We start from the raw sequence: 24,229 nt of genomic DNA, 5'->3' as shown, positions 1-24,229 counted from the left end.
GAATCGTAGCTCCGGTATATTCTATGGCAAGGTGTCGCCTTGAGCGCCGCCGCCCGCCGGAAGATCGCGGCGGGCGGCGTTTCCCTAAATCTCCGTCAAATTTTATATTTTCAGCATTCGTTGTCGATGTTTGTGTGCTTGCCGTGTGGCTCGCGTCCTCGCCGATAATGGCTACATCAACTTGGTTTGACCAGGTCAAGAGGTTGAAGTCGCACGAGGTCGATGCTCGCCATTGCGCAGAGCCCATGGCCCAGCGAGAGCTGCTCCGCGAACTCGTGGAGCGCAGTCGCGAGCGCGTGACTCAGGTGCGCGCCGGCAGCAGCCTGCTCCACGTCCTGCAGCAGCAGCAGCTCAGCTCCTCCACCTCGCTGCCTCTGCTGCCGCCGGCGCCGGCACTAGCAATCGCGTCCAAGCGCCGCACCCGCAAGGCCATCGATGCGGAGTCTGTATACGACCACCACCAAGCTCGACGGCGGCGCGACGCACTGCCTCGACTTGCCAAGGACGTCGCCCAGCTGCCCGAGGCCGCCACGTCCTTCGAGCAGTACCAGAGCTTCATGGCCAACAAGATTTACAGAGAGGAGACAATGCACCTGCAGAGCCGCCGCGCCGCACTCGTCCCAAAGGCCGATCTACTCAAGAAACTGGCCGCGGTCTGTGCTGCCGCGTTGAAGGAAATGGAGAGTGAAGAGGACGCGCCAGCGGTGCGCGAGTCGCTTCGAGAAAAGCTCGTGCGGGCCATGGGGCTACTTCGAGGCGGGCGAGCGTTCGAGCAAGCCAAATCCCTGTCTCCACCACCCCCGCCGCCTCTCTATGGTGAGATTAAGAACGCGCACTTGGCCTTCCTCCAGTTCAAGCGCGACGGCGTGGGCACAACGACGCAAAAGCATGTTCAGCCGTAAGTCTTGTTCGGGTATTTTAACCCTGTTGGCTACTAACAGAATTAACTCGTCGCTGTCTCTAGGGGTGCTGGGTTACAGGATGGCAACACGTCGACCAAGACGCCGATCCACTTTGGCGACCAAATTTGCCTACTCTCCTCCAGCTTCGACTTGCCTCTAGCTATCGGGTCTGACGGCCGTAGTCGTCCCGCCGAAGATAGCTCTGCTGGTCCGCACATGACTTTCACTATCGTGAGTTGTTTAGCTGTTGCAAAAGCGATGGGGACAACGCACAAGGTCTAACTTCGCGTTTGTGTTGTTGACCCAGGTGGACTTCCGAAACCCGTCTCGCTTCGACGAGGTCACGTCCACGGATGACTTTTGGCTTCGTGTTGATCCGACAGTTCTGGCACCGCGCAGGTTTGATGCCCAACATCTCTATTTCGATTCAGGAAACGTCGGAGCCTCGGACCCGGCAGATGAAGATGGCGATGGTGACGACTTGACTTCGCTGCTCAGCGACACGAGCTATTATCTTGGTTGCCCGGGGTGGCTTGACGACGGAGAATCCACCTTGACTTCTCCCCAAGATACCACGATATCGGCCCAAACGGGAAACACTCAGCCAGCGATAAACGGAAGAAACCCGGGAGACCATCGACCTCACGGCCAAAAGCGCTTCCGCATTATGGCAATGAAGGCTTTAACACCTTCGAAAGAGTACTACGGAGATGATGCCGCCACGCGCGAGTATGCTGTGGAAACTAATGACAGCATTATGCGCTTAGCACGATGGCGATTTGTGAGATATAGCCCGCGGAAGCACGAGCAAGTTGGCGAGACGGAAAATGGCAGTATGGGCCTTGACAGCGAGCAAGACGTGAATGACGCGATGGTGAACTGTTCAATTGTGTACCTTGTACTCAGTGATTTCACCCTCGTGTATGATGAAGAGATAAAGCGAGGTGTAGGAGTACGCATGTCCTCAGACACACGCGAATCGACTTCGGAAGTGCTGCACCTTCACAAAAATGGTCACGAACATGAAAAGAAGGAACACAGGCATCACCGTAAAGACAGCAGCGTGATTGCAAGCGCAATTCATCTCTCGTCGTGCGCGCGGTGGCAAGTGCGTATTCTACACCGTACTGGTGGGATCAACTTCTTGCAGGAGCTGGAGTTGGCCATGGCAGCAGTCACCGGAGACGTGAAGAAAGAAGACGACGCGCGCGTGGAATGGCTTCGAAAGAAGCAGAACAAAATGGCCTCCAACAATCGCCGGCTGCACAAGAAGAGCAGTTTGGTGCTCAATGCCCGACGCCAATACGATCTCATCGCTGTCCAAAGCAACAGCAAGCTAGAACAGATTGAGCGTGAGAAGGGGGCCCAGTCGGTCGAATACTTCCAGCAACGTCTGAAGACATTAGGGAGGACGGAGAGTGGCCGTCAACCCTATGAAATTTTGCAGATGAAGCAACAACAACTCCAACGAGTAGTTGAGCTTCCACACATATGAGGAAGGTAACGATACGAAGACATTCAACGCGAAGGAAGAGGAAGTAATCGCTATAACAATACGAGCAATATCCTTCTTCTCACTCCTCCTCATCTTTACCAGACTTTGTGTGGGCATTCTTCTTGCGCTTCTCGCGCTTCCGACGCTTGCGGTTCTCCTTTTGAGCGGCAGACAGCACCTTCCGCTTCTTACCAGTAGTAGCAGCAATCTCAACTGGTCCCCCATTTTCAGTCGAAGATGCCGGAGTTTCGACGCTTGCAGCCGCCGGAGCGTCGGTTGTCTTGTCACCTCCTTCCTCTACAACAACCGCAGTGCTGCCAACTCGATCAGCTCGCTCGAAGTACGCCACGAAAAAGCCGTTCGTCGAGTCCTCAAGACCGTTCGCGCGAACAAGTGCCTTGGCCTGCTCTGCCGACAGACCGGCGACCTCAAGCCCACGGCGCGGCCACGACGTAAGGGCGGGCTTTAGCACAAATGGCCGAGCCGCTCGGACATTTTCCTCCGACTTTAACGCCGCGGCAACAACTTCCTCGTCTTCCTTCTGGAAAATGGAGCAGGTAGAATACACCACGCGCTCCACTTGCGGGAACGAAAACGCCTTGCGCAGAGCCTCCAGCTGGAAGTCTGCGAGCGACTGCAGGCGCTTTGCAGTGTCTTCTTCGTACTCGGCTCCCTCTTCGGGCTCCAGTACGGTATCACGCGAACTCGCGATGTCCAGCAAGTGATCCAGACGATTCGTCATCCCCGATCCAGAGCACGACGGGTCCAGCAAAATACTCCGCACGTTGCGGTACTTCTCACCGTCCACGGGGACCTCGAGGAAGCTCAACAGCTCCGCCTGCACGCGCGTGGCAGCGCCGGCCAGCTGCATGCGGCGCTTGAGCAGCTCAAGACGCTTGGGCGATCGGTCGAATGCAAACACCCGGCGCTTGGGGGTGGTGCCGTCCTCTCCGTCTCCATCCTGCTGCTGCAGCAGCATGGCCAGATGACTGGTCTTGTTGCCGGGGGCGGCGCACGCGTCGATCACGTCGCCCTGTTTGTCCTCAGCGTCGGCGTGCTCCCCATGCAGCACGAAGGCCGGGAAGCAACTGGCCTTGTCCTGCAGCACGACCTTGCCGCTCTTGACCATGGCGTGCTCGTGCAGCTCCGTGCCCGAGGGCAGCACGAGCAAGTCCCGCACATCTCGGTCGTGCTTGGCGTCGTACTCGCGCGTGAAGGCCTCGGCCTCCTCGCTCGACGCCAGCAGGGTGTTGACGCGCACGTAGCGCGGCAGGGCGAGGTGCTGCTGGCGGTTCTCGGGCGGCAGCAGTGCCTCGTTGGACGCCACCTTGCGCTTAATCTTGAGCCGCGCCAGCGCCGCGCGGAAGGCCGTCTGGTGCTGCACGAGCGCCTTCTTGACGTAGCCGCCGCCCTGGATCTTCTGGCGGCCGAAGAGCAGGTCGTAGAGCGCCACGAACACGAGCGCGGGCGGCTCCTTGGCGGTCTTTGGCGTCTTGAGCGCCTTGTGGCATTCGGGCACGGCCGCCAGCAGCTCGCGCAGCAGCGGCTTGTAGCGCAGTGTCTCGCACACGAGCGCGAACGAGCTGCGCTTGTGCACCGTCGACTCGGCGTACGCCAGGCTCTTGAGCCCGCCCTGCCGCCGCTCCAGCTTGTGCAGCAGCTCGGCCGCCTCCTTGTAGAGCTCGCTCATGACGCTCGGTATACAAAACCCCAAATGACTGGCTCCGCAAAAATGACGCGCGCCGAAATCTGCGACGTGTGAGAAAGGCAACTACGACCAGTGGGGATTAAACTGGATTAAGCGGGAGAACTCGCGGTTCTCTCGCGGTTGCCTCTGCCCAGCGAGCTGCTGGCAGCTTGCTGTCAAGGGGCGGTGGTCACGCCAAGGCGAGAAGGAAGTCGTGTGGGCGAGACAAGAGCGAGCGAGGGGGCCTGCCTGCGCTGACGATCGTCCTGGAAGGAGATTTCGACGCGGGCGAGGTTGGAACCGAGCAGCGTGCTGTCCCATGTTGCGGCGGTGCTAGCTAGCGAGCGGCGGGCCTCTGGGCTACTGGAGTGGCGGTCATCCATTTTCTGCGATGCCCGCTAGTGTGGGAGGCAGTGACAACCCGGCAACTTCTCGCCCGAAATGCCAACGCTCGCGCTGGCCGGAGGCGCCGCTTTATTTCATGCCGGCGGTGCGGCGCCGGCGAATGCTACAAAGTGGATAATCGGCCTCCTTCCCCCAGCAGCAGCACGGCTGGATTCAGCACTGCAGAGCAACGCCTACAAGGCCTAGCTCGGCCACGCGGCGTGCTTCGCAGACGCGTTTGCCAGCCTCATCCACCTTCATCCGTGGAAAAAGCGCTGGCCGTTCGTTCGTGTCGCCAGGCGAACGCGAGGGAGGCTCGCAGGTGTCCAGCGAGCGCCAAAATAGGTCCCTCTCGCCCCGCTCCCTCGCAGCTCACTTGCAGATCTCCACCTGCCCGCGCACGTCGACGCCATGCTGTCCTGCCTCAATAAGCGCAGCCGGATCCGCTGGACGATCGCGGAGGACGAGCTGGAGCCAGCCTCCGCCGCGCTGACGGACGCGCGCCAGGATGACGATCACGTGACTCACCCCGGGACGCAGCAAAGCTCGACTGCACTCGTGCCGCGGTCGCCGGAGCAGATCGCGGCGCTCGAGCAGGCTGTGGCCCGCGCGACGGCGCAAGCCGATGCACTCACGTCGCGCCGACGCCAACGCCGAGGGCGCCCCCAGTCCAAGAACTGCCGTACGCTGGGCAAGTTCGGATCTGCCAGCGCGAAGTTCTGGCGCGTGCAGAGCTCGGCGCCCAATTCCAACCAGACGCAGCGCCGCCGCGAGATCATGGCGAGGCAGGCGATGCTGCGCATGCGCCAGCAGGTCTCGGCCCTCGAGAGGCGGCAGTCGCTGCTGTTCACGCTGCATCTCGCTCGCCAGGCCAACGCCGTCCACCTCGTGGCGGACAAGGTGACGGCGTACTACGCGAGCTTCGCCCGGGGATACGACCCCGATCGAAGCAACGCGGCCGAAACTGAGTCGCTCCTACGCAGCATGATGCTACCAGACGTGCAGTCTCCGGCGTTCCGCGATCTGGACACGTTCCTGGAGCAATGGCTCAACTACTCGCGGTACCACGCGGAGATCACGCTGCACTGCGAGCAAATCGAGCCCATGGAAGGTGACGAACCGGGCACGTACACTGTCCAATGTGTGGGGCGCACGACGCTGCGCATCTCGCGCGACACCATCAAGCACTTCTTCCAGCCTCTGCTGGCAGACGAAGAGATGGTGCAGCGACTCGTTGGCAAGGCCTACGACTTCCGCTTCGTGTCGCGCTTCCACTTCAACTCTACCGGTCGGGTGTACAGGATGGAACCACGTGCGGAACTCGCCGCGGGGCTCTTCGACCTTGTGGTGGATCCTTTCTCAACCGTGCGCATGCTGGGCGCGTCCAAACTGACCGACGATGGCTGTCTGCACGCCTACCAAGATGCTGGTACTGCCCCTCACATGAAGGCGAGCCCAACGGTGGAGGCGCTTTAGCGGCGCGACGCAGCAGATGTAGTGTGTTCTTGTCCGTGTCTGTCAGCATCCATCGCAGATTGTCGTCAATGAAATATTGCTGAACGACAATGAGGTGGATCAGAGCTAGGCAAGTTCCAGTGACGTACGAACGATTCCGAGTTAACTCGATGAAAGCGCCACCAAAGTTACGCATCCTGATTCAGGGTTCCTGAGCCTGGCCATTCTCCGTTTTCCCTTCGCCGACACACTCCGTACGGCTACTTCACCATGCAAATACTTTGGGTCGTCCTTGCTGCCAGCATATTTGCTTTTTGCGATGCTCAAGCTGCGCCATCAAGTCCGTTGCGCGTCCTACGCACGGAAGTTGAAATTGGTTTAGCCAATGCAGACCCAATTGTCCACCTAGCGCGAATCCTGGGTGGGGACGACGACGACGACGATGATGATGACGACGATGACTGCTAGATTGAACCGAGAAGGTTTTGCTGAAAGTTGCGAGAAGCCCCCAACTGTAAGGTCTTCACACAGCTGTATCAGCAAATGAAAGCGACAAGCTTCACTTTTGTTATCGTTGGCAGCAGCACATTCTCATTCCCCGAATTTCTCGGTTCTCGTGTCTGTGGCTGACAGCAATGCAGAATTTCCTGCTGGCCCTCGCCGCGCTGGTCCTCGCCAGTTTTGTCGCCCCCACTATCGCGTCTGGTGCGAAAAGCACTACGCGCACTTCGGAGCAAGCCCATGAATTGACAGCTGTTACGCCAACGCAAGGCCATGCCAAGGAGTTCAAGCGCAGACTTCACCACAAGCACCACCACAACGATGATGACGACGACGACGATGATGACTAAGGTAAAACTGTAGGTGCCATCGTCAGCTACCGGATCCTACGAATGATAACACGGATGAAGAACATAATGTTGTTCGAGGTTTCTGGCTATGGTACTTAGTAAGCTTCAAAGCCAAACCACTCCACTCGAATTCAGAAGATTATGTGGCAGTGCTGTCCTTCAGGATCGGTGAGTTGCTGGACTGCGTCAGGCAACACGCCACCGTATGCATTGACGGGATCGAAATTATTTTCTTGTATCTCCCTGTGAACGATCATGATCATTAGCAAAACCTGCAGAGCGAGTGAGCAGAAGATTTTGAGTACTCACAGGAATTCGAGCATCGTCAGTTCTGCTATAGACGCCGGAACGGGCCCGATAAAGTAATTGCGATCAAGACGCAGTGTGCGCAGCGCTGTGAGTGTCGATACTGTATCAGGCACGTAGCCCGTTAAAAAGTTGGAGCTGAGGTCTCTGCACAAAGTGAACTCGATTAGCTTTCAACAACGAGGAGTACGGCTTCGGGAAGACTTGAACGCACAACTCCTGCAAACCGCTGAGGTCCTTGCGAGGGAATTCAGGCGGTAGAACGCCCACGAGGTTGTTATTAGCGAGTCGGCTGCCACGAATGGTGAAAGCAACATCAAATGGTCATTCCGAAGTTCCCCCGTGCAGCCTCAACTTCACTTACATGGACCGGATGCGGCCGTAGCGATCGCATACGATGCCGTACCACTACTCCAGCGCCACTAGTTATTAGAAAAATGCCAACAGCAAGCAAGGAATAAGCCAGACGCAAGCGTACACTGTCGAGACAAGGGTCGCTGTTCTCGTTCTGGATGTCCCATTGCGCAGCCCAGCGCTGGCCGTGGGTGGCCCAGTAGAGCAGCTTGAGTGCGCCGCGCTCGTTCCGCGTAATTGCCATGGCGCGACATGCCCACGACAGGAGCACAGCTGCGACAACCAAACCAAGCCGGCAGCGCTGCATCATTTCAACGACTTCAACAAGTGCAACGCGTATGTAGCCATCTCCAAAAATGGCTACAATTAGACCTCGTACTTATCACAAAGCACCATAATCAAGCATACATATTCTGTACCACAGTTATTTGTCCACAAACACATTCGATCGCCGAGGAGCGCGTGCGCGGCCGAGATGCTGCTGGAGAAGCCCGAGGACGTCAAGCACGAGAACGCGTCGGGCACCGGTGCGTTTGCCTCCTGTAGTAGAAACGTCCGTTCAGCTGCTGCCGCTTGCTCGAGGCTCTAACTCGCTCTGGCTGCCTCGTTATCACGCGTCGAACAACAGTGTGCGCCATCTACGGCGTGGACGCGCACCCGACGCTGCAGCTGTTCGCGACCGCCGGCGGGGACAACAGCGTCAAGATCTGGTCGTTGCAGCCGCCGGCCGAGGGCGGCATCGCCACCTTCGAGCTGCTGGCCACACTGGCCAACCACCAACAGGCCGTCAACTGCGTGCGCTGGGCGGGCCACGGCCGCTACTTGGCCTCGGGCTCGGATGACCAACTGGTGCTGCTGTACGAGCTGCAGGCAGGCGCACCGGCGCCCGTCCCCTTCGGCTCCAACGCCAGGCCCAATAAGCAGAACTGGGTGCGCTGCTCCACGCTCGAACGCCACACGATGGGTGAGCATAGGCAGCAGTTGAAATGAGGTGGACTGAGGAGGCACCTTCTGACGATTCTTGAGTGCTGTTGCTGCAGACGTGGCGGACGTGGCCTGGTCGCCCGACGATCGCATGCTGGCGACGTGCAGCATCGACAACACCATCTTGATCTGGGACGTGGGCGTCGGCGCTGTGAGCGAGGTCATGACGCAGCCGCTGCAGACGCTCACGGGCCACAACGGATGGGTCAAGGGCGTCGCGTGGGACCCCGTCGGCAAGGTGCGTTCGGGCTAGAATAGGGTTCTTGTGGGTCGATCTGACGGAATGTGGGTGCTGGCTGATGCAGTACCTGTCGAGTGCTGGAGAGGACAAGACGGTGCGGATGTGGAAGGTGGCCGACTGGCAGGAGTCCGACGTCGTGACCGAACCGTTCGAGGGATGTGCCTCTACGTCACACTTCCGCCGACTGGCATGGTCGCCGGATGGCTCCGTCCTCTGTGCTACGCACGCTTTCAGTTCCAAGAAAAACATCGCAGCACTGCTAAACCGCGGGTCGTGGACAAACGACCTGAAATTTGTGGGCCACCAGGGTGTTGTCACAAGCGCGCGATTCAACCCGAAGCTCCTCGGTAAGGCGGTGTGCAGCTTGTTTCCGATCACGTTGGTGCTAACGTTCGCTGTTTTTCCTTTCCTAGTGACCAAGGCAGACCCAGACAAGGAGTTCGCTTGTTGTGCGGTGGGTGGTGAGGACGCGACTGTAAGCATCTGGCTGGCACATCTAGCGCGCCCTTTAGCTGTCATCAAGGACTGCTTCGACTCGTCGGTCACGGACCTAACCTGGTCCAGCTCTCAGTCGCTCCTGCTAGCCTGTTCCCTTGATGGGTCAATTTGCTGCTTTCAGTTCGGAGGAGACGAGATTGGGACTCCCATCTCTGACGCGCAGCAGAGTAAGCTGTTACAAGCGAAGGTAAGCAGTTGAAACCCCGTTTGTGATGTAAACTCTGAGTTGTCTACTGACGCGATCGCTGCGTTGGGCTGTACTTAGTATGGATCTCGAGCTGGAATTACACTTGCGTCGACATTAGTAGAAAATCCTATTCAGCTTCAGGTACATGCAACCTTGCCGATATTATTGAGCCAGTTAGTATGAGGCAATATTTAGTGTCTGACAAAATATGTGTTCTGTTAGCTTGAAGAAAAGTCGACGACTTCACCGCGCTTGGCGGTCAGCCGAAATGTTAGCACTGCAGTTGCACCGACAGTGACTCACACAACGAACACCCTTATTCCCAAGAAAAAGAAAAAGCTAGATACCCAAGCATCCGGTATGCCACAAAGCAGGCCGCCCTCTGGAGCAAACAAAAACGACAAGAAGCGAATCGCCCCAGTACTCCTTCAAGAAGACGCACAACCTTCGCAAAACAACAACTCAGCCTCATCGCAGAACAATATTCGCAACATCCTTGGGCCAACCATCATATCTCCGAAAGCGTCGGATGTTACACTATTGGATTCTCGCATGGCTTCAACCAATGGGAAGGACGTTAGCATTGTGCCGCAGACAAACAATTCTGCTACACTCAAATCGAGCTCTACATCTGTTCAAGGCGAGAAGACAGCGGCCACCATGAAGGAGAAGTCTGCTGTGGCAGCGGCCAACGATGCACCGTCGAAGTTGTTAAAGACTGACTCGAAAAAGAACGGAGTAGATGGTCATTCTTTGAAAAGGAAAAGAGAAAGCGATCGGCCACCAACTCAAGCTGCTATCGTGGTAGCTAAGTCGAGGGAAGTGGTAGCGCGAGCGCCAAAACTGCTGAACGAAAGGTTGGTCTACTTATCTATGTTTGTGGGGGACCGATTTCAAACTCATGTCATGCGTTTATTATCATATTCTGATCAAGCAGCAGCGCTGGTGTAGCAAATGGCGATCAATTACTACCCGAATTTCCTTTCCGTTTGCAATTCTCGGTTGAAATCGACATGGACACACAGTCGAACACTTTGCGCAAAACCTCGAATGGCAAAGGAAGCAGTGGAGTGGCATCTTCTAAGGTGGTGGTGGAGGTTACTGTTCACAACCTGAAAAATCCTCAGCCAGAGGAAATCATAGGTGAGCTAGGAGTTGTGGAAGTGCATGATTGTTGCGCACATGATCTGACAGTTTTGCACAAAATGCCACAGAGTTAGGCCCTGTTTATTCAACGATCCAATGCTCAGAAGGGAGCGAAGTCAGGTGGATTGACCGCATTCCTGGCCGGGCCGTGTGTGCTGTGGGGAACGCGAGTTATTGTGCGATTGGTGTTCATAATGGAGATCTTCTTGTCCTCAATAGCAGTGGACGGCGGTTGTTTCCTTGCATAGGTACGTTTGTACGCAAAACCTTACGATATTATTCGGATACTGATACTCATTGTGTTCTTCCACAGCTTTGGGCAGTTCTATCTCAGTGATGGAGTGCAGTGTAAATGAGTCACCATACCTACTGGTAATTCTAGCTACGGGCGACTTGAAAATCTGGGATCTAGCTGAGCGCAAGCTTTTGCTTGCTAGCTCGATTGAGGCGATTACGAATGTGAGTCGGTTCGTTGCAATGTCATTCAAAACGGTGATTTTTCTGACCTTTCTTCATTCTTCTTTCATAGGTGACACCAGAAGATAATCGCAAGCTGACCCTACTTCGGTGCCAAGTGACAACGAGAGGGATGCCGCTTATCACGTTTGCTGAGTCGAACTCCGAAACCAAGGGCAGTTCTAGTCTGCTTTCGTACACATTTGACACGGCGATGTCTTGCTGGTACGGGTTTTGCATTCATAGTGTGGGTTGGGCTGCAGAGCTAATATTTTTTATTCGTTTAGGATGCGAGTGGCAGACGACAGCTTCGTATTTTCGGACTTTGCTTCTGCTCTGTCGACAGATGCTGTGTCAGTCAAAAGTGTTCCTGTACGTGTGCATTTCACTGCTCGAGAGAGATTTTCCATAAGAGGCGCTAAGCTCTTACATGTTGCGTGTGTACGGCAGATTGGACCACTGCGGCGCCTTCAAAATGCCTCTGGCTATGGCCGAACGCAACGAGGAATCGCTTCGGCCATGCTTTCGGGAATGTCGGACCCCTTGATGCAGCGCAACGTGACGCGCTCGCACCTCGAGCACCAGGTCGCTGCCGCCGTCATCCTGAAAAGCTCGGCTGAGTATCGCTACTGGTACGTCAGCGTCGTGAATCATATGAGCTCGACAATGTGCATGCTAACGGTTTCTGAAAATGTATCGCGGTCACCCTACAGGATTCAGGCGTATGCGAGGTTCTTGACGCACGACGAGGACGTGGCACGGCTTGATGATCTGTGCGCTGAAATGATGGGGCCCTTCCACGCGTACGTGTTTGTTTGCCCTGCATAGGGGATTGTCGTGCCAAGCTGACCATCGTGCCTCTCGTGCTGCAGCCCGTCAACCCGCGACGGCACTGCCGCAAAACAAGAAGAAGACAGCGCGTGGGACCCGATGGTTCTAGTATGTGAACTCTCATTTATTTTTCAATGGCCGAACTGCTTGGTATTGCGCTGCCACAACTGACAACCGGATTGGTTGCAGGACCTCGTGAAACGGGACGTGTTGAAGTCGCACATCCTGCCGACGATCGCGGCGAATCGCGCGTTGCAGCGCGTCGTGACCAAGTACCAGCTCATGCTGAGCGAGATCGAGGCCCGCGAGAAGGACGAAGACGGCGAGGAAGGTGACGACGACGACGATGACGAGTCGTGAGCTCAAGCTTGGTAGGAGCAGCTCCGCGTAGACCTGATGAATAGAAGAGGCCGCCTTACCCCACCCGCGTCTTCGTGCACTGTTCAGCGCACACGACTAGCGGCACCGCCGTGCCTCGAATGCCAGTTCCGTTCAGTTTCGGCCGCTGGTCCGCCCCACGCTCGGATTAGAGGCCGGAAGGTGCGTTTCGCCTAATGCGGCGGGCACCCATGAGGCCGCGGCGGCGGCGCGGCGGCACTCTGGCTCGCCCTGTCGAGTCGGGCGTCTCGGTGCAGCACGAGGCGGCTCTGGCAGTCGACGCGAGGTACTTCTCGATCTGCGCCCGCTCTCGGCTTGTCTTATCTGGTCCTTCATGTGGCAGGATGACGAGTGAGGCAGTGCTGTACACGACCGTTGCTGCGGTGCACCGCCATCGACAAGACCACGTGCTAACTGAGCCCGATGCGCTTGTAGTGCCCGCAGCTGTTCTTGAAGCGGGGCGAAGCCGCAGGATCCAGCCTCCGTGCACCTGGCAGCCCATTTCGTATGGAGCTTGGGCGCAAGTCCACATTTGCGTGGAGATCGACCCGCAGACGTCCGAGGCGTGCTTTCGTATCGTAGTCTGGCTTCTGGAGTCGGGCACCGTCATCGTGAACGACATCCTTGGAGCCGGGTGCCGCTGGTGGCGTAGTGCTTGCGACGATGCGGCCTTCCGGCGGCTCTCGGGTGTGGACTGCCACACCTACGGCTTCCACTTCCGCTCTGTTGCAAAGGCTACCGAGTGCTCACGCATCGTTAACCATATTCTTGCCAACGTCCCCGGTTCGAATGCATGCTTTATCTGTTTTGCAGTCCACATAGTGATACGATCGTTGACTTCGATGCGCGCGTATACGTGCAGGGGTATTGAAGGTCGTGAAGAAGCTCATGCGCGCGAATATCGACCTGCAAGGCGTACGTTTTCGGTTTGTCAGGTTGCTTCACCGTTTCAATTACTGCGTTCGACTGAGCGTGTTACAGCTCGTTATGGCGTGGCAAGGTCTAGGACTACACTCGATCCATTACCCAGCGCGAATACCCCGTATTTATTCCGAAACCACGCCTTCCTCTTCGTCGTCGCCGCGCATTGCAGATTTGAGCCCTGACCGCACAATATATCCGAAGAAGGGAGAGGCTAGTTCACTACCCCGTGAAGCACAGCAGCAGCACCAAGAAGAAGAATTGGCATCGAGCGACTATGACCGAGCTGTCTTGGAGGACTTAAAGACCTGCAAAGCGGCTGCAGGACTGGAAAACCTTTCTTCTGGGATGAGGGAGGAACACAGCAACCATGTAGACGAGGAGTTTGGCAGAATGGCTACGTCTCCCGTCGCTCTGCTCGAGACTGCCGGAGGCTTCAATCTGGACCCCCCGTTTCCTGTAGCAAAGCGCTCACGTGGAGAGTGGATCAGTCGTCCATACAAGATGCGTGAAGAAACCCACGTGACGTACAACGCGGAGTTTGCACGGTTTGAAGGACTTCCGGACGAGTGGCGTGAATTGAACCAACAGTTTGGTTTACCTCTTGAGGTGGTGCTCAAACGAGAGGTAGATGGATACGATTTCAAACTCCCGGCCGTGCTAGTAATGATGAAAACCTGCTTTCTAGCGCACCATGGGGCACGGACAGAAGGTGTGTTTCGCCTGGCCCCAGACAAACAGGAATACACCGTTGTAAAGCAGTCCATCAACGATGGCACCTTCACGGACTGCGCCGACGTTCACATCATGGCGTCCCTTATCAAGGCATAGGCTTCTGTACACAGCTATTGTGCTCCAACTCAACCAAACTAACTGCTTCTTATGCTACCTAGGTTTGGTTTCGAGAACTGCCCGTGAGTCTATTCAACATGCTCCCAGATGATCAAATTGCTCGTACCTGCGAACTTGTGGTAAGAAGAGAAATCCGATGTCTAGATCGTGGATCGTGTTACTGAAAGCGGTATGCTGCCTAGGATCCAGAACCCAAGGTTGTACTCGAGAGTCTGGCAGCTTTGCCAGCACTGCACCAGTCCGTTGTGCTGTGGCTGCTAGATCTGCTGAATGAAGTCGTCAAGTTTGAGCACCAGAACAAGATGACGGCAAAGAGCATGGGTGCGGCTTCCTCCCGTTTTCACGGTAGCCTCGGAGCCTGCAGCTAAATGTGTTGCTTTCGTGTTGCAGCAATCGTGATGGCACCAAACTTGCTCAGCGTCAAGAACGCCGATGCTGGTGTCGTTGTCGCAGCGTACCGACAAGTGGCCGACTTCATGCAGATTCTACTTCGTGCGCGGCAGGCCCAGCGCTCGGGTGAGATGACACACACTATCCGTAGCTAGCAACGTTGGCAGGCGAGAGCGCAAGTCGTTTTTTATTGATATCGATCGGAATAATTTAAAGCTCGTACAATGACGGCGTGACGCCGGTAGCAAAATGCAAAAAGGAAGCAGCAAGCAAAAAACCCAATGAGACCGCAGAGAGGACGAGGCTGACTGTCGACACATCTATCCGAGCAGAGGCCCTCGTCTACACGAGGCAGCCGTACTCCGGGGAGATGTGGCGGAAGATATCGTCCTCAAGGCCCTCGAGGCCGCTGGGAGCGGTGGAGGCGGAGGGCTCTTCTGCGTTGGGGACGGCCGCAGCCATTGTCTGCTGCGCCATGGCGGTGGCTTTCCGCATGGCCATGGTGGGGGACGGCTGCAGCGGGAAGAAGTCGTACGAGACGGCGTCCAGCGAGTAGCCGCAGGATGGGTGGTCGTTCTCACCGTACGGGTCCATGGTGGAGGTGCTGAGCTCGCCGAAGGGGTCGTACAGTGAGTCGAAGACGAACCCCGCCTGCGCGGGGATCATGGCGGCCTGGCCGCCGTATTGATTGTAGTGCTGCGCGCGCGCGTAGTCCGCGGCCGCGCTCATGGCGGCGGCGTTGCCGAAGAAGAGGTTGTCGCGGTGCGGCGACGAGGCGGAGGCCGAGGACGGCGAGTCCGTGAAGAGGTGCTTGCGCGCCTTGTTCCTGTGCACGAAGTGCTCGAGGCCGGGCCGCGGGCTCTGCGAGCCGCACGAGTCCTCGTCCGAGTCGTGGTCGTCGGGCGTGTTGCCGCCGTCGGCGTCGGCCTGGAAGAAGTGGGCGGGCAGCAGCTGGCCGAAGGGGTCGATGCCGTAGGTCTCGGGCGACAGGAGGCGCTTGAGCTGGCTCTGGTAGCCGGCGAACTGGCGCAGCTGCTTGTCCGAGAGCGGTGGGCCGGAGCCGTCCTGCGCCTGCTGCTGGCACTGCTCGAGCTCCTGCAGCGAGCGCTTGAGGCTGCGCACCTTGCGGTACGGCCAGTGGCGGATGCCGATGGCGCGGCAGCGCTTCTTGAAGGCGGTGGCGCGCACGCCGAACTTCTCGGCCGCCACCTTGAGCGGCAGGTGGAAGTGGCGGCTCAGCGCCGCGAAGTTGCACGTGGCCACGGGCAGCGGGCCCTCGGTGGCGTCGTCCGAGGCCTCGGGCGAGTCGCAGGCCGCGCGCTTCTTGAAGTTGTGGGCGGCCACCTGCATGCGCAGCGACTGCTGCGCCTTGTCGGCCGTGGGCGACTGGAAGTTGAGGTGCATGCCCCTCGAGTCGGCGGGCGTGGGCGTGGCCGGCAGCTCCATCTCCATCGTGGCGATCTTCGTGCTCAGAGGCGAATCTGGGAATGGGTCGGGTGCTGGGCGCTTGCACCTTCTTAGAAACGGAGCTGCTCGCGACGGAAACGGCGCGGAGTTTCTATTTCTAACCGGGGCGGATCTTCCACGTCAGCCGCCCATCACCCTCCGCGCCCTTTCAAGATCGCCCCAGCTGTCGCAAAACGCGGTAAGCCCCAGCCGAATTGCTCGAAAACATGCGGGCGCGCGGTAAGCCGCAAGCGGAGGATGTGGGGTCTGAGCACGTGTCGTTGCTGGAAGAAAGCGACAAGCGTCCCTGCTATCTATAGTTCTGGCTGCTGCTTGAGTTTCCATGCTTCTACGAATGCACATGAGCGGAGAAAATCTACGCCAGCTGAGGGAAAGTTTTGCCTGGTGCATGCGGTTTCAGTCTTTTAGGCGCACGGTTTAGTCGGCGCAATGCTCTTGGTGGCAGCACTTGAAGGAAGCTTCAACACACTGCTGCGTCGTCGAGTCTGTTGTACGTGGCCGTTCGGCTACTTTCCTGTCCCCGCAAAACTGTGGCAACTGGACTTCGCGCGTAGGCGAGTCTCTATAGCATGACGTGCAATGTGTGCGTATCCCCAGACTCGTACATATCGAGTCAGTGACATCGTAGATGACAAAAGTGGGCTGATAGCAATGCTAACCCCTTGAGCCAACCATGTTTCGGTTTCCCCAATGCCCAACTCATAGCGGTGTTTTCACATTGTAATCCTCAAAAAGCGAACTCGTGGCATCCCTTAACAGTCGAATGCCGACGGCGGCGAGACTCGAAGATGCCCGCCGCACGGAGGCCAGACCAAGCATTCGATTGGTATGCGAAGATACAACGTCAGTGGTTGGCGCTGCGCGCTCGTTGCATCAGGCACTCCACCGTGTTTTGGCAGCCTTCCGCGTCCGCCCCACCGTGTTTCGCGAATGACGCGTAACGGATACTTCAACGTGCGGATCTTTTTCCGTAACGGGCGATGCCAGTCACTCGAAACGGCCGGCGCCGCCGACGACGTTAGTGCCGCGCTCGCTCGCTCGCTCGCTGGCGGTGCGCAGGCGATGCCAATCAAGCAAGGCGTTCTCGCGGTTACTGCGCTGGGAATATCAGCGAGGGGGGAAATGCATGCAATGTCCGTGCGTGCTTCCCGCCGCCTTCTTCGCTCCGGATTCGGTCGAAACGGCCGTTTTTCGCTGGTGCAGTGCGCTCTATCGCCTTGCTATCGCTTCGCGTGCGCACGCCGATAGAAACGTGGAAAGTTTGCAACAATAAATCATGCCGGACTTGTCTTTACAAAATGGCAACAACGAGGTCTGCTACCAGCGAGCCGAGGGCTGGTTTGCTAGCGGCAGCATTCAACTCGCATGCGCGCACCTGAGTGTGTTTGTGCTTGCTGGTTTGTGGCTAGATCGATCGGTAAGCAGGCGAGAGGGCTGGGTGCAGGACAGCCCCGCGCGCAAGCTGCGCGAGTGATTCACGGTGTGAAGGCCTCCGCCAGCGAGCTCCACATGAGCCGGGTGTCGTTGCTGTCGCTTGAGTAGTCGAGCGTGTCGGCGTTCCACATGCCCACGCCGCGCAGCCTCAGCTCCCGCACGAGTTGGTACTTGGCCCGCAGGCTACGCGGGTTGTCGAACCAAATCTGCAACCGGCGCGACGGCGGTGACCCCTCTTCAGCCGGCGGCGCGTACCACACGAACGGGGTCTGCGTCGTGGGGTCCCATTGCTCGACGAGCCCGTGGCTCTTCACCAGTCGCCGGACGTCAGCGTAGTCGATCTGTCCACCTGCCGCGTCGCTGCAAGGGGCACCGAAGAAGGGCACCGGCCGGATCCGACACCTCGAGGCGTCGTCAATGGCAATGGCGCCCTGCTGCTCCAGGCACGGGTAGTCGTAGCCATACCACGGCACCCCGAGCACCAGCTTGTCGGGCGCGATGTCGAACCCGAGCAGGAACTCCTGCAGCCCTTGCTCCACGAGCGCCAGCGGCGCGTTGGCGCCAGCAACGCACGCGTCGTACACTTGGCTGCGCATGTCGTACGACATGACGAACAGAAAATCCGCCGCGTCCGCGAGCTCCCGCCACGGGTAGTAGCGACCATCCACGCCGCGAGGTGCCCAGGGAACGTCAAACGTGATCTGCATACAAGTCGGGCGTGGCGCACATGAGGGGTCAGTAGCGCGCACACACGGCTGATGTAGTTGATCGATCCATGAGATCGCCGTGCCCGAAACGAACCTGCGCGTTCTTCGTGAGCGCATGCCGCTCCAGCTCGTGCCGCAGCTCGTGCACAAGCGACGCCAGGCACTGCGCAGTGGCCCCATGCATGGGTTTCTCCGTGTCAATGTTGACGCCGTCCGCGTAGTTCTCTACAATCTTGGTGTACGTTGCCTGTATGGTAGATATCGAACAACCGCGCTTTGTCAGTCAGTCGGAGACAGGCAAGGGGGCATTCCGCTGGCTGTACCAATCTGCAGACTATGCCAGTAATGCATGAGATAGCGCCAGCTGTGACTGCACTCCTCACTACGCACCTGGACCCAGGTTTGGCGGGCTGAAGTGTTGCAGAGTTGATCCACGTCGTCGAAGTTGTGCTTGACCACGATCTTCACGCCCTTCCTGTGCGCGTGGCACAGCAGATCCTTGTCTTCGTTCCAGGCCACCGTCGTGAGCTGGTGGGCAGGCACGCAGGCAACAGTCAGTGGCTTGGTCCGGGTGTCGCCGTCGGTGTCGTATCAAGCGATGACAGTGCGTACCTGATCCCAGTCGTAGTGTTTCCAGCGCTCGTCGGTTGCCACCGAGAAGGCGAAGACCTCCTTGCGCGGCTTCTTGCCGGCGAAGTCGACGGGGAGGCACAGCGACGCAAAAGAGGAGAGCTGCTCGTCACTGTCAGGGCGCTCGCGGCACGGACAGCTGCGCAGACGAGCGCGGTCGTCATGAGTTAGGCGGTCCGGGAAGAGCCCCCTCGCGTCGAACACGGGCGCCGAGCGGGCGTCGCCCTTCAGGCTGAGCAGCAGCAGCAGCAACCAGCCCAGTGACAGTCGCGGGAGCAGCATGATCCGCTCTCGGCTTGAAGCGCTGAGTTCCACCTCACGATCTGATTTGACTGGTACAGGTACCGCATGATCTGGTTTGAGAGGTGAAAAGATCGTATCTTTCGTTGGTCGTACTTCAATGTGTTGACCCCAGTTAAATACGAAAGTGTTCATGGATCATTACAATAGAGAGGTTACTTGTGATACAGGACGACGCCGTACCAACCAAAGAAAACATGTCCTTACATTGTTTTGTCGGATATCTCAAAAGACACTCGCCTCGATCCTTGAGTCCGATGGACCATTCTATCAAAAGCACGATCTTTTTCCCTCTTAAAGCCGATCAACAATAACCAACTCAGATCACTCAGCGCTTCAAGCCGAGAGCGGATCATGCTGCTCCCGCGACTGTCACTGGGCTGGTTGCTGCTGCTGCTGCTCAGCCTGAAGGGCGACGCCCGCTCGGCGCCCGTGTTCGACGCGAGGGGGCTCTTCCCGGACCGCCTAACTCATGACGACCGCGCTCGTCTGCGCAGCTGTCCGTGCCGCGAGCGCCCTGACAGTGACGAGCAGCTCTCCTCTTTTGCGTCGCTGTGCCTCCCCGTCGACTTCGCCGGCAAGAAGCCGCGCAAGGAGGTCTTCGCCTTCTCGGTGGCAACCGACGAGCGCTGGAAACACTACGACTGGGATCAGGTACGCACTGTCATCGCTTGATACGACACCGACGGCGACACCCGGACCAAGCCACTGACTGTTGCCTGCGTGCCTGCCCACCAGCTCACGACGGTGGCCTGGAACGAAGACAAGGATCTGCTGTGCCACGCGCACAGGAAGGGCGTGAAGATCGTGGTCAAGCACAACTTCGACGACGTGGATCAACTCTGCAACACTTCAGCCCGCCAAACCTGGGTCCAGGTGCGTAGTGAGGAGTGCAGTCACAGCTGGCGCTATCTCATGCATTACTGGCATAGTCTGCAGATTGGTACAGCCAGCGGAATGCCCCCTTGCCTGTCTCCGACTGACTGACAAAGCGCGGTTGTTCGATATCTACCATACAGGCAACGTACACCAAGATTGTAGAGAACTACGCGGACGGCGTCAACATTGACACGGAGAAACCCATGCATGGGGCCACTGCGCAGTGCCTGGCGTCGCTTGTGCACGAGCTGCGGCACGAGCTGGAGCGGCATGCGCTCACGAAGAACGCGCAGGTTCGTTTCGGGCACGGCGATCTCATGGATCGATCAACTACATCAGCCGTGTGTGCGCGCTACTGACCCCCTCATGTGCGCCACGCCCGACTTGTATGCAGATCACGTTTGACGTTCCCTGGGCACCTCGCGGCGTGGATGGTCGCTACTACCCGTGGCGGGAGCTCGCGGACGCGGCGGATTTTCTGTTCGTCATGTCGTACGACATGCGCAGCCAAGTGTACGACGCGTGCGTTGCTGGCGCCAACGCGCCGCTGGCGCTCGTGGAGCAAGGGCTGCAGGAGTTCCTGCTCGGGTTCGACATCGCGCCCGACAAGCTGGTGCTCGGGGTGCCGTGGTATGGCTACGACTACCCGTGCCTGGAGCAGCAGGGCGCCATTGCCATTGACGACGCCTCGAGGTGTCGGATCCGGCCGGTGCCCTTCTTCGGTGCCCCTTGCAGCGACGCGGCAGGTGGACAGATCGACTACGCTGACGTCCGGCGACTGGTGAAGAGCCACGGGCTCGTCGAGCAATGGGACCCCACGACGCAGACCCCGTTCGTGTGGTACGCGCCGCCGGCTGAAGAGGGGTCACCGCCGTCGCGCCGGTTGCAGATTTGGTTCGACAACCCGCGTAGCCTGCGGGCCAAGTACCAACTCGTGCGGGAGCTGAGGCTGCGCGGCGTGGGCATGTGGAACGCCGACACGCTCGACTACTCAAGCGACAGCAACGACACCCGGCTCATGTGGAGCTCGCTGGCGGAGGCCTTCACACCGTGAATCACTCGCGCAGCTTGCGCGCGGGGCTGTCCTGCACCCAGCCCTCTCGCCTGCTTACCGATCGATCTAGCCACAAACCAGCAAGCACAAACACACTCAGGTGCGCGCATGCGAGTTGAATGCTGCCGCTAGCAAACCAGCCCTCGGCTCGCTGGTAGCAGACCTCGTTGTTGCCATTTTGTAAAGACAAGTCCGGCATGATTTATTGTTGCAAACTTTCCACGTTTCTATCGGCGTGCGCACGCGAAGCGATAGCAAGGCGATAGAGCGCACTGCACCAGCGAAAAACGGCCGTTTCGACCGAATCCGGAGCGAAGAAGGCGGCGGGAAGCACGCACGGACATTGCATGCATTTCCCCCCTCGCTGATATTCCCAGCGCAGTAACCGCGAGAACGCCTTGCTTGATTGGCATCGCCTGCGCACCGCCAGCGAGCGAACGAGCGAGCGCGGCACTAACGTCGTCGGCGGCGCCGGCCGTTTCGAGTGACTGGCATCGCCCGTTACGGAAAAAGATCCGCACGTTGAAGTATCCGTTACGCGTCATTCGCGAAACACGGTGGGGCGGACGCGGAAGGCTGCCAGAACACGGTGGAGTGCCTGATGCAATAATATCGAGCTGCGACCAGTCGAACGTCGGCGGCGGCGCCTTCGAGACTCGAAAATGCCTGCCGAGAGGAGGCCAGATAAAGCGTTCGTTTGGTATGCGAAGATGTCAGGGCAGCAGTGGTTGGAGGATAGACACGAGTTGAACTACAATGCTCAAAGCTAGGTATTCTCTGGTGTGGATTCGAAGACCAGGTGGACATCTACCGCGCTGTTGACTTCATGTACGAACCTGCCCCCGCTCATGGCTCGCCATGTTAAAAAATCGTGCCTAGACTACACGAAGTTCAGTTGCCACAGTTTTGTGAAGGTAGGAACGTTGTTGAACGACATCGACAACGGCCAGTTGTGTTCGTGCAACATTCTTGGATTTTCAGTAACACCAGGTTGCCATCTTACTGGTTGCTCAGTGTTGGCAGCAATTACGCTTGCCGAGGTGACTTACGCTTTTTTCTCGTTGTGGCTAAACCGGAGCACTGCGTTCTTGATCTCGGTCATGTCGTGGTTCGAGGGTTCTTTCTTGCCGCCAAAACGATACGTGGGCTCTAGCGAATGGTGTGCCATCCAATCCTGCAACTTGGTCACGTAGAGAGCCCTTTGTTCTTCCTTGAGAGGGAGCATAAACCTGCACGACCGAGCACTATCAGATTATTTTGCACATACCAATAACGGCGGCTGATGCACGTACACAGACGACTCGACGTCAATGGCTGAAGTGTCCTTCAGTATGTTCGTAAAAGTTACTTTCGCCTGCTCTTCCACATTGTCGGAGGGCTGTAGTGTGTGACACTGCTGCGATGAAACAAAGGCGTAGTCGAATAGTTTGGCGTAGCGCCTTTTTGGAAACAAGTCCTCCATATTCCCTGCCAGCGGAATGATCTACAGTGGCACGGGTTAACCAGGCAAGCGCTTGTGTCACGAGTACAAAGTGCAGCAACAGCGAGTACCTTCACACCCTGTAAGGATTCCCTGATGGTCTTATCACGGTGTTGAGCTTGAGCGTATTCTTCTTGCTGCTTCAGTAATTCCCTAGGATATACCAATATATTAATCGGCAACCACATTTGTAATACAAGATGAAGAAATATGCAGAGCTTTCTTACTCTTCACTCGCCTTCAGCTGGTTCGTCTCTTCGTTGAGCTCTTCAAACCGCTTATTTTCCGTTGGTTGGTTGTCAGTATCTTGAACATCGTCTGCCTCACCAATGCCACTGAAAATATCGTGTTCCTGACAGGAGCATTCATCATGTTAGTGAATACGGTTGAGTGAACATCTCAGGCTGCGTTACGCTAATGGATGACACCTTTTCCATTTTGTACACTTTCCCCGTTTCGATCTCATACAGATACGAAAGCACGTTGTACACTGCAACCTCCACCGTATTCTTATCACACAAAGCAGTAAGTCAAGCTTCCAACCAGGATATTTTAGCACATTGCCGCAGAGCTTACATGGCGGTTTTGCTCCACACCAGTGCCCTTGTTGTGAATTTCGAAGAGCTGCTCTGCAAACTTGTTGGACTTCTCACAGTGAACACCGAACGATATGTAGGGGCTCACGATAATATCTGTCCAGATGCCTCTGCACAACACGGACCCATGGTGTTTCTTCTTTGCCTGTCCGATTGGTGCCAGCAACACGATCAGATTATGGAGGTTGCACCTAACAACGGCATCGACCACTTACCTCGGTATACGCTGCCATCGTGCGGTTCGGAACGGTGTAGGCTTGATCGCCGAATTCAAACGCCACACCTGAGTTCCTCCAGTCGCGATACTGCCGAATGTGAATCACGCTGGCATTTTCTATCTTCTTGAGCTTCATCTGTTGTGCAGGGTAACATAAGTATTAGACACCGAGGAACTCGAGCTTGAATCTACAATGCTTACGGTGTAATCCCAGTCGATCAGGTTGTTTCGATAATCGTATCGAACTTCATAGTAGTGGCGGAGGCGATGATCTCTAAGTGTGTCAACTATGAGAGCAGGTGGCAATGTTAGCTCGTCAACTTTTTTCTTGGGCAACAAGAAAACTCTTACCATCAAACTTGACACTTTGAAACCAGCTTCGGAATGTGTCGATGAGATCATCGTGGGTCCGCATCTTTAAATGCGAGAGATCAACAAGACCAGCCAACGGACCTCGATCGTTGTAGACAAAGTCCATCAGCATCTTCGCCTGCTCTTCGATGTAGGCACTTGTCCGCTCCTTCACATGACAGCAGCATTCAAACATGAGCTTACTGCAGCGCCAGCTACTGCTCTACTAGATCACGCACCTGCACCCGGGCGTTGCCAAAAATCTCCAAAAAGGTGTTGCAGCGTTGACGCAGTGGAAGACTCGTGTTGAGCGCTACTTGAAGCAGCAGCAAGTCCCGCGCAAGCGTCTCGATGGCCTTCTCGAAAAGGTAAATGTGCACCGGCCGATGCTTCAGTGCTGGGTCCCATCGACGGCGGTGCGAGATAGTAGCCAGCACGTGGCGCACGTCTCCCGGTCCCGCCAGCAAGATATTGATCGGCTCTGCAGACTCTTTCTCCTCGCTGGAGTCAGCGCTCGCACTGACTGCGGTAGCGGAGCTCTTGCTCTTGCCCCACCCCGGAAAGCCGCTGCAGACGTCGAACGCGGGCGAGAAGCCCCACATATTGACGGTGCCCATGCTCATCATGAGTGCGCTGTGGGTCCGAGCCATCGTCTCCGCTGCAAATCTAGCAATAGCGCTGGAAGGGGCGCGAGGTGCGACCACCGAAAGATACTTTCGTGTGCGAAGAGGCACAATGGCTGCGGCGTGGTGAAAGGCAACAATACACTTCTCACTGAGGTCGCAAAACTTGCAAG

At 57.2% G+C, this 24,229-nt stretch overlaps 11 protein-coding genes across 11 annotated transcripts; 6 read left to right on the top strand and 5 right to left on the bottom strand.

Moving 5' to 3' along the window:
* Positions 1-245: 245 nt before the first annotated feature.
* On the top strand, positions 246-2,397 carry IUM83_16159 (Small nuclear ribonucleoprotein Sm D3; the record flags this gene model as incomplete). Its single annotated transcript, XM_067941022.1, has 3 exons — positions 246-898; positions 965-1,133; positions 1,210-2,397. 3 exons carry the CDS (start codon positions 246-248, stop codon positions 2,395-2,397), a joined length of 2,010 nt encoding a protein of 669 aa, XP_067785443.1.
* Positions 2,398-2,476: 79 nt separating this feature from the next.
* Positions 2,477-4,087, bottom strand: IUM83_16158 (Proliferation-associated nucleolar protein (NOL1); the record flags this gene model as incomplete). The annotated part of the gene is made up of 1 exon (XM_067941021.1): positions 2,477-4,087. The coding sequence occupies one exon, from the start codon at positions 4,085-4,087 to the stop codon at positions 2,477-2,479; it is 1,611 nt and encodes a 536-aa protein (XP_067785444.1).
* Positions 4,088-4,879: 792 nt separating this feature from the next.
* IUM83_16157 (Deoxyhypusine hydroxylase) lies at positions 4,880-6,016 on the top strand (the record flags this gene model as incomplete). Its single annotated transcript, XM_067941020.1, has 2 exons — positions 4,880-5,897; positions 5,958-6,016. 2 exons carry the CDS (start codon positions 4,880-4,882, stop codon positions 6,014-6,016), a joined length of 1,077 nt encoding a protein of 358 aa, XP_067785435.1.
* Positions 6,017-6,418: 402 nt separating this feature from the next.
* On the top strand, positions 6,419-6,774 carry IUM83_16156 (uncharacterized protein; the record flags this gene model as incomplete). The annotated part of the gene is made up of 2 exons (XM_067941019.1): positions 6,419-6,437; positions 6,557-6,774. 2 exons carry the CDS (start codon positions 6,419-6,421, stop codon positions 6,772-6,774), a joined length of 237 nt encoding a protein of 78 aa, XP_067785436.1.
* Positions 6,775-6,905: 131 nt separating this feature from the next.
* On the bottom strand, positions 6,906-7,678 carry IUM83_16155 (Two component regulator three Y domain protein; the record flags this gene model as incomplete). The annotated part of the gene is made up of 5 exons (XM_067941018.1): positions 6,906-7,017; positions 7,084-7,227; positions 7,295-7,372; positions 7,445-7,488; positions 7,559-7,678. The coding sequence occupies 5 exons, from the start codon at positions 7,676-7,678 to the stop codon at positions 6,906-6,908; spliced, it is 498 nt and encodes a 165-aa protein (XP_067785437.1).
* Positions 7,679-7,909: 231 nt separating this feature from the next.
* On the top strand, positions 7,910-12,137 carry IUM83_16154 (Histone transcription regulator HIRA, WD repeat superfamily; the record flags this gene model as incomplete). Its single annotated transcript, XM_067941017.1, has 16 exons — positions 7,910-7,961; positions 8,063-8,398; positions 8,475-8,656; positions 8,724-9,006; positions 9,073-9,344; positions 9,423-9,485; positions 9,567-10,201; positions 10,282-10,487; positions 10,559-10,738; positions 10,804-10,949; positions 11,020-11,171; positions 11,234-11,318; positions 11,397-11,578; positions 11,660-11,749; positions 11,819-11,885; positions 11,967-12,137. The coding sequence occupies 16 exons, from the start codon at positions 7,910-7,912 to the stop codon at positions 12,135-12,137; spliced, it is 3,102 nt and encodes a 1,033-aa protein (XP_067785438.1).
* A 209-nt stretch (positions 12,138-12,346) lies between these two features.
* Positions 12,347-14,473, top strand: IUM83_16153 (Rho GTPase-activating protein gacA; the record flags this gene model as incomplete). The annotated part of the gene is made up of 9 exons (XM_067941016.1): positions 12,347-12,441; positions 12,499-12,938; positions 13,018-13,070; positions 13,137-13,703; positions 13,765-13,788; positions 13,839-13,901; positions 13,970-14,047; positions 14,111-14,249; positions 14,319-14,473. The coding sequence occupies 9 exons, from the start codon at positions 12,347-12,349 to the stop codon at positions 14,471-14,473; spliced, it is 1,614 nt and encodes a 537-aa protein (XP_067785439.1).
* Positions 14,474-14,660: 187 nt separating this feature from the next.
* On the bottom strand, positions 14,661-15,770 carry IUM83_16152 (putative extracellular protein; the record flags this gene model as incomplete). The annotated part of the gene is made up of 1 exon (XM_067941015.1): positions 14,661-15,770. One exon carries the CDS (start codon positions 15,768-15,770, stop codon positions 14,661-14,663), a length of 1,110 nt encoding a protein of 369 aa, XP_067785440.1.
* A 1,490-nt stretch (positions 15,771-17,260) lies between these two features.
* IUM83_16151 (putative Di-N-acetylchitobiase) lies at positions 17,261-18,906 on the bottom strand (the record flags this gene model as incomplete). The annotated part of the gene is made up of 5 exons (XM_067941014.1): positions 17,261-17,920; positions 18,021-18,173; positions 18,317-18,454; positions 18,539-18,788; positions 18,872-18,906. 5 exons carry the CDS (start codon positions 18,904-18,906, stop codon positions 17,261-17,263), a joined length of 1,236 nt encoding a protein of 411 aa, XP_067785441.1.
* A 304-nt stretch (positions 18,907-19,210) lies between these two features.
* On the top strand, positions 19,211-20,789 carry IUM83_16150 (putative Di-N-acetylchitobiase; the record flags this gene model as incomplete). The annotated part of the gene is made up of 4 exons (XM_067941013.1): positions 19,211-19,510; positions 19,595-19,732; positions 19,876-20,028; positions 20,130-20,789. The coding sequence occupies 4 exons, from the start codon at positions 19,211-19,213 to the stop codon at positions 20,787-20,789; spliced, it is 1,251 nt and encodes a 416-aa protein (XP_067785442.1).
* A 1,045-nt stretch (positions 20,790-21,834) lies between these two features.
* On the bottom strand, positions 21,835-24,083 carry IUM83_16149 (Dynein assembly factor 3, C-terminal domain; the record flags this gene model as incomplete). Its single annotated transcript, XM_067941012.1, has 10 exons — positions 21,835-22,018; positions 22,082-22,272; positions 22,341-22,422; positions 22,497-22,621; positions 22,698-22,778; positions 22,846-23,010; positions 23,081-23,218; positions 23,284-23,369; positions 23,434-23,602; positions 23,673-24,083. 10 exons carry the CDS (start codon positions 24,081-24,083, stop codon positions 21,835-21,837), a joined length of 1,632 nt encoding a protein of 543 aa, XP_067785383.1.
* Positions 24,084-24,229: the final 146 nt, after the last annotated feature.

This window comes from Phytophthora cinnamomi (assembly GCF_018691715.1).
Source record: "Phytophthora cinnamomi strain GKB4 chromosome Unknown Contig80, whole genome shotgun sequence".
In the NCBI taxonomy this organism is placed as follows: Eukaryota; Oomycota; class Peronosporomycetes; order Peronosporales; family Peronosporaceae; genus Phytophthora; species Phytophthora cinnamomi.
This window is presented reverse-complemented; position numbering and strand designations above follow the sequence as displayed.